The sequence below is a fragment of the Macrobrachium rosenbergii genome, chromosome 41 (genome assembly GCF_040412425.1).
Source record: "Macrobrachium rosenbergii isolate ZJJX-2024 chromosome 41, ASM4041242v1, whole genome shotgun sequence".
Classification (NCBI taxonomy): domain Eukaryota; kingdom Metazoa; phylum Arthropoda; class Malacostraca; order Decapoda; family Palaemonidae; genus Macrobrachium; species Macrobrachium rosenbergii.
This window is the reverse complement of record NC_089781.1, coordinates 243,860-259,396: the sequence shown is the minus strand read 5'-3', so window position 1 is coordinate 259,396 and position 15,537 is coordinate 243,860. Positions and strand designations below refer to the sequence as shown.

The window sequence follows — 15,537 nt, the reverse complement described above, 5'->3', positions numbered from 1 at the left end:
GTCCATAATGGTAATCATTCTGGAGTGGTTGATACTTTATAAGGCACTGGTATAATTAAAAAAATAAAGGTTAACAAGTAAATTGCAAGTTTTAATGTCATTTCTTAATATCATCTGGTTTCATTTGCTTTATTCAGATACTGTCTAAATTGACAATAATATCTTTGGATAAGATGAAGTGGTGTTAAGAATTATCTTTCCACGTAAAAAATCCAAGGAAACTTTTTTAAGGCCCATATTTGTTATTTTGTAAATGAGAACAGCTGTTCCTGTAAATTATAATTATTTGATTTCAATGAAAATATTTCAGGATAAATGTGATGCTTGAACAACTGGAAAGCATCTCTTAACATTTTTATACTTTAGGGTGTGTTGTTGATGACCTTAGTAGTTGTGATGCCAGATAATGTAATATTAATCAGTCGCTATTATTTGGGTGCGTCCATCGTAATTTGAAGTTGAGACAAGACTCGTATTATATGTGGTTCCTGTGTTTAAATTACATAGTGGTATTTTGGACATCAGTACCATGGCAAGGAATATACCTTAAAGGTTGCGTAATTTGGGTGGTTTCTTTAATAAAACGTGATTTAAGAAATTAATTACATAAAACTATAGTTTTTGTGAAAGAGAAATTGCATGAAAGAAGTATTACTAATCTGATTATATTTTTTCCATGTTGTGCATTCTTACATTTTTTTTTATTCTACCTTGAATGAAGCCGCAAAACAGGTATCTTAGTAGAAATGATGAATTTCGAATGCGGACAACTTTTAGCATTAATTAGCATGTAACCAGGCTTTCAAGATATTTTATCTTTCCAGTTTTTTCTGGTTGGCTGTTAATTTAGGCCATTCTTGAATTAAATGGTATTTAAAGTTATGGAATGGTTTGCGTGTTTACGTATTGGGCCATATTTCCTGTCCCTTTGCTTTTCTGTTGGGCTTCTGTTTGGGATGATGCATGATGTTTAGATGCCAGCCAGAAGTATAATGTCCAGTAGAATCTCTTAGCTTGCTACTGAAGTATTTTATCAACCTACTTGAAATGACACTGTAGTGAATTATTAGTATATTGCATGATGCATGGATGTTATTGATAAGTATAACGTCTAGTGATGTCTGTATGTGCCTTCAGTTAAAGTTTGTTATTACTGAGTTGTAATGTACAGTACTGTACTGAAATAATATTTATTCTACTTTATTTTTCAAATGTAAGACCTATGAGATATAGACATGGACTGAATTTCCTGGTTATAATTACAATGATGTCAAATATGTTTGAAGCTAAAACATTTTCTTACATACCACAGATCATCAGGCGTCATTGAAAAAGAACTTACATTACCCGACACAATCACTGAATGGGTAGGAAAAGCAGTCTGTGTTCACCCAGAGAAAGGATTAGGGGTTTCCAAGAGGGCCCCTATCACCACATTCACGCCATTCTTCACTGATTTGACTCTGCCCCCAACTGTGAAGCGAGGAGAAATTCTTCCAGTAAAAATATCTGTTTTTAACTACCTTGAGACTGATTTGCCAGTAAGTATGTGAATGTATAGTATGCATTGTCTATATATAAAAATGATGGCACTTGTAATTTTTGTCTTAATTCTGTCAGTTCTTGAATTCTTTAACAAATTTTATATTATATCAAGTAGAAAGCAATCAAGTTGAAGAGAAAATGTAAGTATCTTCTGATGAGAGAGAGAGAGAGAGAGAGAGAGAGAGAGAGAAAGAGAGAGAGAGAATAAAAGCTAAAAATAAATTAAACTTGAAGAGAATGGAGTTTGGAAAGTTGGAGGCCATATTTTGGAAATCTGCTCACTGAAGAGAAGGGATACAAATTGGAGTGTGTGCAGATGGATCAAGAAGCATGAAAAGTTTAGAAGACATCTTGGGAATATGAAAAATGGAAAAGCCCCAGGACTGTGAAGTTTAACAATAAAACCTGTTAGTTTAAGAGAGTGAAAAGGCATAACATTAATAATATTTAAAGGGAAAAAGGATGCATTACATTGTAAAATTTTGAGAAGTAAATTTGCTTGAACATACTCAAAAGTTCTGGAAGAAAGACAAAAATTTTCAAAGTCAACAGTTTCCAGCCTGACTCAGTGCTTAAAAAGTAAACAGCAGCGGCAGTCTTCTTTAATGAGGCAGCCACTGGAGAAGTAACTCGCATAGAAGAAAGTATATTTGGTATTCAAGGATCAGCACAGTCATTTATTGTTTAGCAAAGCAATTGAGAAAGTTACATAGTAGTGCAAAAACAAGAGGCCCTTAGGTGTTGCCATATGTAGATGACCTTTTGTTAACAGCAGACTCAGAAGTGATCACAGAAATGTTTAAGGAATGGAAGGGTGGAATAGGAAGTTCAGAACTGAAAATTATATTAAGCAAAGCAACAGTTATAGTGACTGGAAAGGAAAGAAATAAAAAAAAAACAGGTCAGGAAAGTGGTCATGTTACTGTTGTGAGAGAGTTTCGCTAGTGAAGTCAGTACTTTTGCTATCACAAGAGATTCTTAAAGATTGCAAGATATAAATGGAATAAGCAATTTTTGAAAAATTTGAAAGTGTGTAAGAAGCGCAGAAAGGTAAGAGAGGGAGGAGGAGCAACATGTTCGGGCGGCTGGGGAGGCCGTAGAAGAGGTATAACATTTTTGTTACCTGCAAGACACACTGGAGTGTGAAGAGGGTATGTAACTGTGTGTGTGTGTGTGTGTGTGAGAGAGAGAGAGAGAGAGAGAGAGAGAGAGAGAGAGAGTGTCCTGGTTGAAGTGAAAAATGCTTGAAGAAAGTTGGTAAATGGAAATCTCTTATTTTCAGACAGCAAACATTCATGATACATGTATAAAATCGGTATTATATATATATATATATATATATATATATATATATATATATATATATATATATTGTTACGTGTGTGTCTTGGCTGATCAGTTATTGGTTAATTTACATAAAGCTGCACGGGCCAGGCAGGCCAAGAATACACATAACCTGTCTCTTGAAGCCAAGAGTTAACCTCAAAGACAGACGTTAATTAATCAAAGGTCAGTTAAGGGTTTAACCTTAACAAAGAATATTCAAGGAATAAAGACTTTATGATAAACATCACCAACTTGCAGATGCAGAAAAATCTCTACTTGTTAAGATGGTACAAATGGTTCTCCCCAAACAATGTGAAGAGACTTACTGGTGACTTAATCTAGACTTCGTAATAGCATATCCCATAAGTGGTGGCTGGAGAATGAAACAAAGAAAACGGAAATACAGAAAAGTTATTAGTCAATCGTGAAGTTTAACAAGAATCGGACTTGTGAGCCGAAATGTTTTGTGTGTACAACGGACCTCAGGAGTCTTGATACTAGTGTCTTCCCAATTCACTATTAATATGTGTGTGAGTAAAGGAACAAAGGACACCGTTCCGCACGCCACGCCGCATACTTCTCGTGTCTCTCTCTGACCTGGTTCCGCAAGGTGAGGCGATCTGTACGACACCCCAGGCACTGAAAAGACAAAGACATGCTTGCAGAGTAAAGAAAGATAGCTTAAGTTGGTAAATGAAAACCCTCTCTGAGGTTTAGGTCCTAATGCCATAAGCATATTTTCAGACAGCAATCGTTATTTTGAATTTGTCATGATACAGAGATGTTCTCTGTAATAAATATTCCTACACCTAAATACATCGATAACAGCAGTAATATTTAAAAAAAAAAAAATATATATATATATATATATATATATATATATATATATATATATATATATATATATATATATATATATAATATACACACACACAGTGCTCTCAACTTTCGTGGGGGACAGGTTCCAGAACCCACCATAAAACGCACAATCCCCTCTGAAAATTTGTAACACCTTTAAACTAAAAATGCTTATAACTTCCTATTTTAATAGTTCAAAAATTTAATAGTTCAAACAAAAATATATACCTTCAATTATCATGCTAAAACGGTTAATATAATTTCAAACAGAAATACACCCCACACCATCACCCCAAAACACCCAAAGTCAACTTAGATTATCTCCATACAACTGTTACTCTTAAGTATATACACTCCTAAAATGCTTGTGACAATGATTTGCTAATTTTCAAATAATATTAACGTAAATAGAGCAAAATATCCATAATATGTTTGATACAAATTAAATCTTTAATACAAATTAACAAATCTGTCTTACAGAAAGTTTGACCACTTAATCAAGTTACCCTCCCTTGTAAGCATAGCTGTTTTCTCTCATAGCACTGAAGTCGATCCACTTTCCTTTTACATTGGTAAAAACAGTTACTGTCACTAGTGTATTAAATATTTTTAATGTTCATATGTATTTTTGTCTCTCTCTCTCTCTCTCTCTCTCTTCTCTCTCTCTCTCTCTCTCTCTCTCTCTCTCACTGAGATAAGAGAGATTGATTTTTTATTCATGTATGTTTATTTGTTTTGTACATTATAGTTTTATGGCTAAATGTGATGTTAAGTTGTCATTAATTTTTTCATATTTTCCATGCTATAATTATACAAAATTTTGCTTTTCAGTAAAAGCAGATTGGAAAATAAAACAAAATAATTAGCTAATCATTGTAAACTTGGTAAGCACATTCCGGGTTGGGGGAACTGGAACGAGCTTAACAAGTTTATGATGATTCGCTTATTATTTTAATTTTATTTTCCGGTCTGCTTTTATTGAAATGCAAAAAGTTGTATAATTATAGCATGGAAAATATGAAAAAATGAATGACAAAGTAACATCTTGTGATCTGTAAAACTATACTGTACAAAACAAACATGCATAAAAAATCACTCTCTTATCTCAGTGAGAGAAAGAGAGAGAGAGAGAGATTAGTGGTCAAACGTTCTGTAAGACAGATTTATTTAATTAGTATTAGATTTATTTAATTTGTATTAAAAATTTTACAGATATTTTGCTGTGTTTACATTAACATTATTTGAAAATTAGTAAATAATTTTTTATAAATGTATTTAGTCATGAAAATAAAATGAAAATACAGTAATTATTATATATATATATATATATATATATATATATATATATATATATATATATATATATATATATATATATATATATATATATATATATATATATACATGTACTGTATATATACATATATATATATTTATATATGTATATTAACATAGATATATATATATATACATATAAACATTAAACTCTCCGTATTTGTGGGGAATGTGTTCCTGACCCCCTCAAATAGTTAAAATCCATAATTCTTGCTACCTGCCCCCTTCTAAAAATGCTTATAACTGCCTATCTTGAAAGTTCAAATACCAAATGTAAACTTAAAGTATCATCCTACAACAAATATACCTCAAATTATTATCCTATTACTGTATTAATCTTTGAAATTATATCATTAATATAATTTCAAAGTCATCTTATACATTGGTACCCTTAAAAATATATACAGTGTACTTCTAAGCCTTCCAGCCAAAGCAGAGAGCAAGAGAGTTACCACTACGACTTATATTCAACAAGGCTGTCTGGGGCAAAAGAAAGAAAGAAAGAGAGAGAGAGAGAGAGAGAGAGTTCTCTTTAATCTCTAATAACAAAAAATTTATATGTTTGTTTTTTGTCTTCCAAAGATGTATTACCTTTCCTGCACATTTTTAAAACACTGTGAACACACACACAAACAAACAGTATCTTTTCCTGAGAGAGAGAGAGAGAGAGAGAGCTGAACCAAGTATCTATTTATCTATCTATCCATTTCTCACATTCTACTTTTGGCGAGAGAGAGAGAGAGAGAGAGAATAATAACTTACGATATCATAAGATTGAAATCTATGAGCTTTTGAGGGCAACACTTCTCACTTCTTCCCCTGGCCAATATGTCAAACTGTCAAGTATATTGACATGAACCTTCCCCTCCTTTCTCAAGTCCAGCATTAAAAGATTGGGAATCGCTATTTGTTTGTTTAAAATGTTAAATAATTTACTAAACTAATGCATGAATAATATTATATATTATTACTATTATTATTATTATTATTTAAATCTTATTAATATTTGAAAATTAGTACTTATTAGGTAAATCATTTATTTATCATACAAAAGAAACATATGTACATATTACACATCAGAAAAATTCACTTATATCTAAATGAGAGAGAGAGAGAATTATTTTTATTCAGTATCTTATTAAGCTTAATATTAATGTCTGAAAATTAGTATGGTTAAACATTATTTCGTCATAAAATGTACCCTCAAAAAATGGTTATACTACCATCCTGAAACACTATATATCATTTTAATATAATTTCAATAGTACTTTAATATAATTTTAATATTTCAATAGCATCAATTCTGAGCATCTATCTTCGCTTTAATGAGGTCTGGGTCTGTTCTGAATGGAGGGGAGGAAACCATTTCGCTCTCTCTTTGAGTTGTATTATTATTATTATTATTATTATTATTTGGTCTATCACAGTCATCCTATTCGACTGGGTGGTTTTCATAGTGTGGGGTTCCGGGTTGCATCCTGCCTCCTTAGGAGTCCATCACTTTTCTCACTACGTGCGCTGTTTCTAGTAACACACTTTTTTGCATGAGTCCTAGAGCTACTTCGGCTTCTAGTTTTTCCAGATTCCTTTTCAGTGATCTTGGGATCGTGCCTAGTGTTCCTATGATTATGGGTACAATTTCCACTGGCATATCCCATATCCTTCTTATTTTGATTTTCAGGTCTTGGTACTTATCAATTTTCCCTCTTTCTTTCACATCTACTCTGGTGTCCCATGGTATTGCAACATCAATGAGTCTATTGGCACGTCTCACCCTATCTGTTCTGATACCATAGTCCCAGAGGATCTTTGCCTGATCGTTTTCTATCACTCCGTCAGGTTGGTGTTCATACCACTTATTACTGCCAGCTAGCTGGTGTTTCTTGCACAGGCTCCAGTGGAGGGTTTTTGCTACTGAATCATGCCTCTTTTTGTACTGGTTCTGTGCAAGCTCCGGACATTCGCTTATGTGGTTTATGGTCTCGTCTTTCATATTGCACTTCCTACATATTGGTGAGATGTTACTTCCATCTATTGTTCTTTGGGTATATCTGGTTCTTAGGGCCTGATCTTGTGCTGCTGTTAGCATTCCTTCTGTTTCCTTCTTGAGTTCTCCCCTCTGTAGCCACTGCCATGTTTCGTCACTAGCCAGTTCTTTTGTCTGTCTCGTACTGTCCGTGCATTGGTTTGTTGTGCCATTCTTCTGTTCTGTTTTTCATTCTCATGTCTTTGTATATTTCTGGGTCTTCATCTACTTTTATCAGTCCTTCCCATGCACTCCTTAGCCACTAGTTTTCACTGCTTTTCAGATATTGCCCCAGTGCTCTGCTCTCGATGTCGCAGTCCTCTATGCTTAGTAGCCCTCTCCCCCCTTCCTTTTGTGTTATGTATAGTCTGCCTGTATTTGCTCTTGGGTGTAGTGCTTTGTGTATTGTCATGTGTTTTCTAGTTTTCTGGTCTATGCTGCGGAGTTCAGCCTTCGTCCACTCCACTCCTCCTGCGCTGTATCTGATTACTGGTAGTGCCCATGTGTTTATGGCTTTCGTCATGTTTCCGGCGTTGAGTTTTGACTTGAGTATCAGCTTAAGTCTCTGCATATATTTTCTCCTGGTCGCATCCTTCATCTCTTGGTGTTTCATATCCTCTCCTTCTATTATTCCCAGATATTTGTATCCTGTCTCATCTGTGTGTTTGATGCTATTCCCGTCTGGTAGCTTTATCCCTTCAGTCCTTGTTACTCTGCCTTTTTGTATGTTGACCAAGGCACATTTTTCTATTCCAAACTCCCTCCTGATGCCCCCAGATACAATCCTTACAGTCTGGATTAGGGTATCTATTTCCTTGATGCTCTTACCATACAGCTTGATGTCGTCCATGAACATCAGATGGTTAATTCTGTTGCCTCCTTTCTTGAGTTGGTACCCAGCATCCATCTTCTGCAGTACTTTTGTCATGGGAATCATGGCTACTACAGAGAGTAGTAGGGACAGTGAGTCGCCTTGAAAGATCCCTTTCCTAATGTTAACCTCTGCTGCTAGTCTTATCCCAGAGCTTGTAAGTACTGTGTTCTAGTTGCGCATTGTATTTTTAAGGAAGCTGATGGTGTTTTCCTCTTCCCCATATATTTTCAGGCATTCTATTAGCCACGTGTGTATCATGTCGAAGGCTTTCTTGTAGTCAATCCATGCCATGCTTAGGTTGGTTCTCCTTCTCTTACTATTCTTCATTACCATTTTGTCTATTAGGAGCTGGTCTTTTGTACCCCTACACTTTCTTCTGCCGTCTTTCTGTTGGTGGGGGATGGTGTTTGTGTCCTCTAGGTAGTTGTATAGCCTTTCACTGATGATACCTGTTAGTAACTTCCACATCATTGGTAGGCAGGTGATAGGCCTGTAGTTACTTGCTATATTTCCCTTGTTCTTGTCTTTCTGTACTAAGGACGTTCTCCCTGTGGTCATCCATTTGGGCGCATGGTGGTTTGTGATACAATGCTGGAGTTATTATTATTATTATTATTATTATTATTATTATTATTATTAATAATAACTGGAAATTAGTAAAAATTTTTTATCATAAAAGTATTGAGTCATGAAAATATCAAAATACATTAACTATATAGTTAGTATTTCTTGGCGAAAAAGTCCGTGCATTGCCGAATTTTTCGCAAATAATTTATAGATATGTTCCACAGAAAATCCCTCAAATCAGTGATTCTGCGAATTGTGAGAACGCGAATAAGGTGGGTTTACTTATTATATATATATCTATATATATATATATATATATATATATATATATATATATATATATATATATACATATATATATATACATATATATATATACATATATATATATATATATATATATATATATATATATATATATATATATATATATATATATATATATATATATATATATATATATATATATATATATATATATATATATATTGTTATAGTTAGCAGTGGCAGAATAAAGGGATTCACCTGTTTCTCGTGTGCACAACTGAAATTCCACCACTACCAAACAGCAAATAAGAAGAAATTACATGCTCACCGGGGAAACAGGATTAAAACTCAGGGCCTTAATTAATACATATATTTACATTATTAATACATATATTTACATTTACAATTAAATAAATAGGGCAGATAAAATGGCACAGTATATCAGCAGTTGGTTAAATTCCACAAATAACTGTAGGATTCTTCATGTAGAACAGGACTCTTGATTTGGAAAATAGTGAAGTATGCAATACATAAGACTCTGAACTCCTCTTTGCAGTTGAGAGAAACAGTGCGTGGTCACTCTAGTGTCGATTATGCTCAGCCTAACGAATTAATTGTCTATAACCCTGAAAGCTTAAGAGGGGAGTTTCATTCATGGATAACGGTTAGGGACTATAATACACAAAGGTGTAAATCACTAAACTTGTCAGATGGAAAATATAAGAAAAGGGACTTTAGTAAAAGAATCGAGAGAATTATACAAAAAATAGGCTGTCTGAAACCCCTATGCCAGACACGTACCTGCTTGATTTATAATGTGCTCTCGTAGTAGGAAGCAAAGTTGATTTCCAGTCGTAGTAGGACTCTTCAGTGGTCCTTGATGAGGTCTGTCCTTGGCTCCATATCAAAGTCTGACCTGTCTCTCCTCTCCTCAGTCAGCTTTGACCTCCTCCAACCATGGTAAACTGGTTTGGGGCTGGTGTTTTCCAGTTCGTGCCAGCACATATCTGAAAGGAGTGAATTGACCAGAGAAAACAGATCGAGACACAGAAAGAAGTCACAAAAGCAGGAGTTCTTATGGAAGTGTCTGGGAAGGGGCAAACAATAGACACAATAGACAGTGGAATTTCCTTTCTAGCTGAGAGAAGCAAGACTAGCCTCTCACTCCAACTTTGAAAGAGGCCCAGTTAGAGGGCTTTATCAAATTATTTATTTATTAAGATGAATATTTAAGATGAAGTGGCACAGATAAATGTTACAGCTCACCCTTTAAACAGACATGCCATGCCCTTTCAGGTTGGAAGGTCTGTACGAGAGGGATGCTGTTATCTTAATGACTTTATTCCTAAATCCTTGCCTTTGGAACTAGAATTAACTTATGGAAATATAACTGCCATGGCCACTCTACACTCATCTCTGGAAGTTAGCCGCGAGGGCATGCTTAAATTTAACATTCCTAACACTAAGCTCAAGGTGTCTACTTTTATTTAAATGTACTGTCTATGGAATAAATTTCGTATAATGACCTAGCAATACTGTTGACTCATGGTCACGAATTAGCTAAATGAATTTCAAACAGAACTAAACTAATGCAGCACCATTAAAATGATAACTAGCTAAAGTGCAGGTGGTACTTTCAGTTAAAAGGAAAATATTAAGTTTACCAGAGCTTACATCTAGGACATGATGTACAGTGACATGAAATATTTTAACAAGCAGGATAAACAAGGAATAATTTAAACTGAATGCAACAACCTGTACATGGAGCAAGGACATGGCCTTAGCTGTGTGGCTGGAGAACAGTCTGAGCTAATTACAAATGAATTTAACCAATACAAATTGCTATACCTTGGTTAGGCTACAGGTTTCTTCTCTGGGTAAGGTGCCAAGATTGCTCCATTAAGGTGAGGTACTGTTACATATAGGACACGAATGCCATGAGAGCTCAGTAGCTCTGTTAACTACCTGGACCTTTTACACCCCCATACTTCTCTTCTTCGCTGGGTGAGCGGGTTCCGTTCTCGGCTACCACTCTGATGGTCGCGAGTTCGAATCTCCGACCGGCCAGTGAAGAACAAGAGAAATTTGTCTCTGGTGATAGAAATTCATTTCTCGCTATAATGTGGTTCGATTCCACAATAAGCTGTAGGTCCCGTTGCTAGGTAACCAATTGGTTCTTAGCCACGTAAAAATAAGTCTAATCCTTCGGGCCAGCCCTAGGAGAGCTGTTAATCAGCTCAGTGGTCTGGTTAAACTAAGATATACTTAACTTTTCTTCTTCCTTGATTTCCTTCGACTCTTAGGCTGTGGTTCCCAGCTGGAACCTGGGCATTTAGCTGAAGAGAAAACGGAGAACTACTTTCAGGACCTAGACTGACTATGGGTGATGACGAAGAAGAGGTTGCTGTAAGTGTGAGAGGCTCGCACATTGCAAGGACCAACTCAGGCATGGGTTGCGAGGCCGCTCCGGGGGACAAGCTTCCACTGTGGTCAGGGGAATCCAGAAAAGATCCTACTGAACTTTGGACTGGCTCTCAGCCGGACACTGGTAGCGCCCAGGCCTGTAGATGAGAGGGGGTCCAGATTGGGATCTCTTGAAGGAGAATGGCAGCGTGCACTGGCCCTGTCACTAAGGCAGGCTCAGGCACAGGATTTGAGGATGGGATATATGTGGCTTCGGGGCCAAGAGTGCCAGACATCCAACTTTGTACATTTTCCAAAGAACCAGAATCTGGCTCTGGCGTGGGTTCAACCACCAGACTATGTGAAGCACTGCACTGGGTAGGCTATTGCTCAACAGCAGGGCTGGAGTGATCATCAGTGCCTAATGGAGACTCAGAAGGGGCAGGACCCAGGGAAGGGGCTGGGAAGAGGGATCCTGTCCTAGGAGGAGGCCATAGCCCCCAGGAATCTTATTGGCTACTCCAAGTGTACAAATTCTACTTTTGTGGAGCCTAGTGACCCTCAATCAGACAGTCAGGAGTGTCATCCTCTAATTATCAATGCTTTCAATAGTTACAGGCTTATTTTCTTCAATGATGGCCCCATTGGGTACCTTGTAGTGCCTGATAAGGGAGATTTGAGGGCCAGTGTCTTCAATGCAGAGACCTGTTGAGAGTGATAACCACCTCGAGAGGTGCAACATAAATAGGCCCTTCAGCTGGGGGTCCTAAAGAGGATGAATGAGTGGCCGCTAGAGCAATAACTGCGACAGATTTTCTTGCAGTACAGTCCTTGAAATTTGTGGAAAGCTCGTACTGCTTATAAGAGTGACAGTAAGCTTTGCTATAATCTCTATAAGGAGCGGTTATGGTCTGGGTAGGCTGGGAGTTCTGGTTAGATGGGGGCCTTTGATATGGCTCCCCCTTCAACTTTACAGTGGGCTTCCAAATGCCCTATTTTCCTACAGTAAGTACGCACAGGCAATAATGAAGATGGGCAGTTTTTTGATCGACTGATAAGGCAGTGGGGTCAGGAGGGACTGTGTGCCTATGGGAGGTGCTGGAGGATGGGTGGTATATCTTGTACACATCAGCCACGTGGCAGCAATCTGTGAATAGTCTTGGCTGTTTCTCACTAATGTGGAGAGCCAAAGGGGTGGGTGCATAATGGAGGAAGTCCTCAAGCTGGAGTATGTTCAGCAATTCTCGAACTCCATGCACTTCAAGGCATCGATCCACCACTGCAAGGCACTTGGTCTTTTTGTAGGACCAGCCAGACCAGGTTTGATTGATCTCCTTGGGAAAACCTCGTCATCTTTGTTTCCAACACTCAGGCATAATCTCATGTTGTTGTTGCTACGGCCTTCCTGACCTCCTCAAGGATTCCCTTATCACCATTTTCTATGGAATTTAGAGCGTTCTGTCCCCTTCCAGCCATGTGTTTCACTAGGATCATGGCCTTCTCTGTGTCAGTTGGATTGTACTCTGAGAAGAGGGTTTCCACCTGGTCCAGCCATGCCTCTGGCTCTCGTCGTTCAGCAGGGGCATGAGGTGGCTTATGTTGGATATAATAGAGAAAGCAGACACTAGGGTGTGTGGTCGGCTTGGTGTTGGGCCAGAGCCATGGCACTGCCCTGCTTGGATTTTTCAAGCTTGAGTTCTTTCTCCTTCAAGGCTAGCTCTAAGCAGTAATTATATTCGCCTGACAAAGACTGTGATACATAATGCAAGATTGGCATTTGTACAGAGAGCTTGCACTGGGGCAACTGATATAACAAGATTAATAAAACATGCTTCCCACACTTTGATTGAGGAGTTATATAAAAATGAAATTTTCTCTCGACAGAAATAAAGGAAATGTAGAGTGGAATTAATTAAAAGACTCTAGTCTTGAGTAGGAATTAGTGATTAAATAATTGCTATCCTGCCTCCACGGCATAATAAAACCGCTGCGTTTTTAGTAAAAGGAAATAGTTAAATGCTAATAAGAATTACTGACATTTCTCTTGCAAGTTAATAGTTAAAAGAAAGGTAAAAGACATTTCCTTTGCAGTGACAATAATTAGAAGACTTAAAATACAAGTAATATGAACGACACTCGATTTGAATAAATTATAAGTCCCGCACCAAGATAACAGTTCACGATTATTGAAAAGTATGAAAGAGGCATTCATGTGACTGATTTATTGTCTCAGTTTAAGCTACCGAGATCCACCATAATTACATTTTTAAAGCACAAAGAGGCAATAAAAAGTACTAGTGTTGGTAAGGGGGTTACGAGTTTGACAAAACAGAGGCCTCCCATATTAGATGAAATAGAAAAATTGTTGTTAATACTGTATGTATAAACGAAAAACAGATTGCTGATCATAGTGTTTCAGAGGCAGTACCGTATTTGCCGTCGTATAAAACGCTCTCTCTCTCTCTCTCTCTCTCTCTCTCTCTCTCTCTCTCTCTCTCTCTCTCTCTCTCTCTCTCTCTCAGGAAAAGATACAGCTAATTTGAGTCTCATTAACCAATGGGTATTAGCACATATGTACACAGTGTGTATGTTCATGATGTTTTAAAAATATATAGTACAGGTAATACATATTTGGAAGACAAAAAAACATATAAATTTTGTTGTTGTCAGTCTCCTGGAAATAGGAAACAAATGGATTAGAAACAAATGGATTAATATTCCTCGAGAGATTAAAGAGATGAGTCTCTCTCTCCCGCTCTCTCTCAGGAAAATATACTGCTAATTTGTCTCTTTAACCAGTAGGTATTAGCACACATGCACACTTTGTGTGTGTATTCATAATGTTTAAAAAAATGTGTAGTGCAGATAATACATATTTGGGAAACAAAAGCAAACAAATTTTGTTATCAGTCACATGGACTATAAAGGGTGTGACCAGCAGTTAGACAGAAATGGATTAACATTCCTTGAGAGATTAAAGAGTTGAATTTTGTTTTGAAGAATGCCAACGCAAGGTTAGTAAATATTTTCTGAAGCAAAAAAAAAATTATTTTGTTGCTGAAGAATCTCTGAACCAACAATTCTGCACTCAAAGTAATGAGGATTAAATTAAAACAAATAAAACCTGGTGTTAAAAAATGGAGTTCATCATATCAGAGAGAGAGACATGCGCAAGTAATTCTGACACATCTCCGAATAGGCCATATTCGTCTGACACGTTGACACTCAATAAGCAGCCAACATGGCCCGGCTCCCGAGCGAGTACTCAGAGTGCAAGGTGATAATAACGGTCAGACATGAGTTTTTTGAGTGTCCAAAGTATGACCAACTTTTGGAAATAAATCAGTGAAGGAAATTTTGTCAGAATCTTCTGCACTTTCAGTCGTTCCGATTTTGATGTTCATGAAGAGATGTAATTTAGCTGATAAAATATAAATATAAGTAAATGATGAAAATATGAAACTCCTTAGGTCATTTAAAGAATTTTAAAACAAAATTTTAAAATATTACTTAACTTATTCTGATTATATTTATGTATTGTGTGCATGTGTCCCAGTGTGGAAGCGAGTGCCTTTGTGCAGTTTCAGTTTAATTTTCGCTCATTCATCACACCGAATTAACTATTCCGTCCCAGAGCTTGGCCTCAGGCTTAGACTTGGTATTTTATTCTAATCCTTCGGGGCAGCCCTGTGATGGCAATAAGATATCAAGTGTATCTTTATATTTGAAGAGAGACCCGATTGTCATTTGTTATCAGTTCGCATTTTTGGGGCAGGGCATGTTGATGTCTTAGCTGTCTAATTTTGTTAAAGAAAGAATCATTTTGAATAAAAGGAAGACTGGCATAAAATGGTTTCCTAGGAACAGTAGGGAAGTTAACTTTGGGTATAATTTTACCATTAAGGAACTCATTTAAATGTTTAAAAATTTAAAAAAACAGTTTGTATGGAAAATAATTGTATAAAAAAAATTTTTGTTAAAACATAACTTCCCTATGAAATTCCGCCCAGCTCAACGTTAAGGTAAAGGCCCTGTGGAAGAGGGCATTAAGATAATTTAATTTAAATTTAAAACAGCAACAACTACAAAAATTAGTACCTAAGCCAGTAAATGTCCTTTTCCTACAAACAGATGTAAAAAAAACTCTTCAATGTTACGTGAAACCTCAGTATGTAAAAATGCCAATTTATTTTCCTTTTCATAATCAATAGTGAATTTCATGTTAAGATGAGCTTTATTGGCAAACTGTAGGAAAGCATCTGTTTGAGCTTTGTTTCTGAATAAAATGTAGGTATCATCCACGTAACAACTATAAAAGAGTGGGTGATAGGGTCAG

The 15,537-nt window shown here is 36.4% G+C and overlaps 1 protein-coding gene across 1 annotated transcript in view; it reads left to right on the top strand.

Annotated features, from left to right (window-relative positions):
- Positions 1–15,537, top strand: part of LOC136826554 (alpha-2-macroglobulin-like) — a 440,224-nt gene that overhangs the window by 328,843 nt on the left and 95,844 nt on the right. Inside the window, 1 exon segment of the mRNA XM_067083736.1 lies at positions 1,313–1,541. Within this exon segment, the coding sequence (XP_066939837.1) occupies positions 1,313–1,541 (229 nt within the window).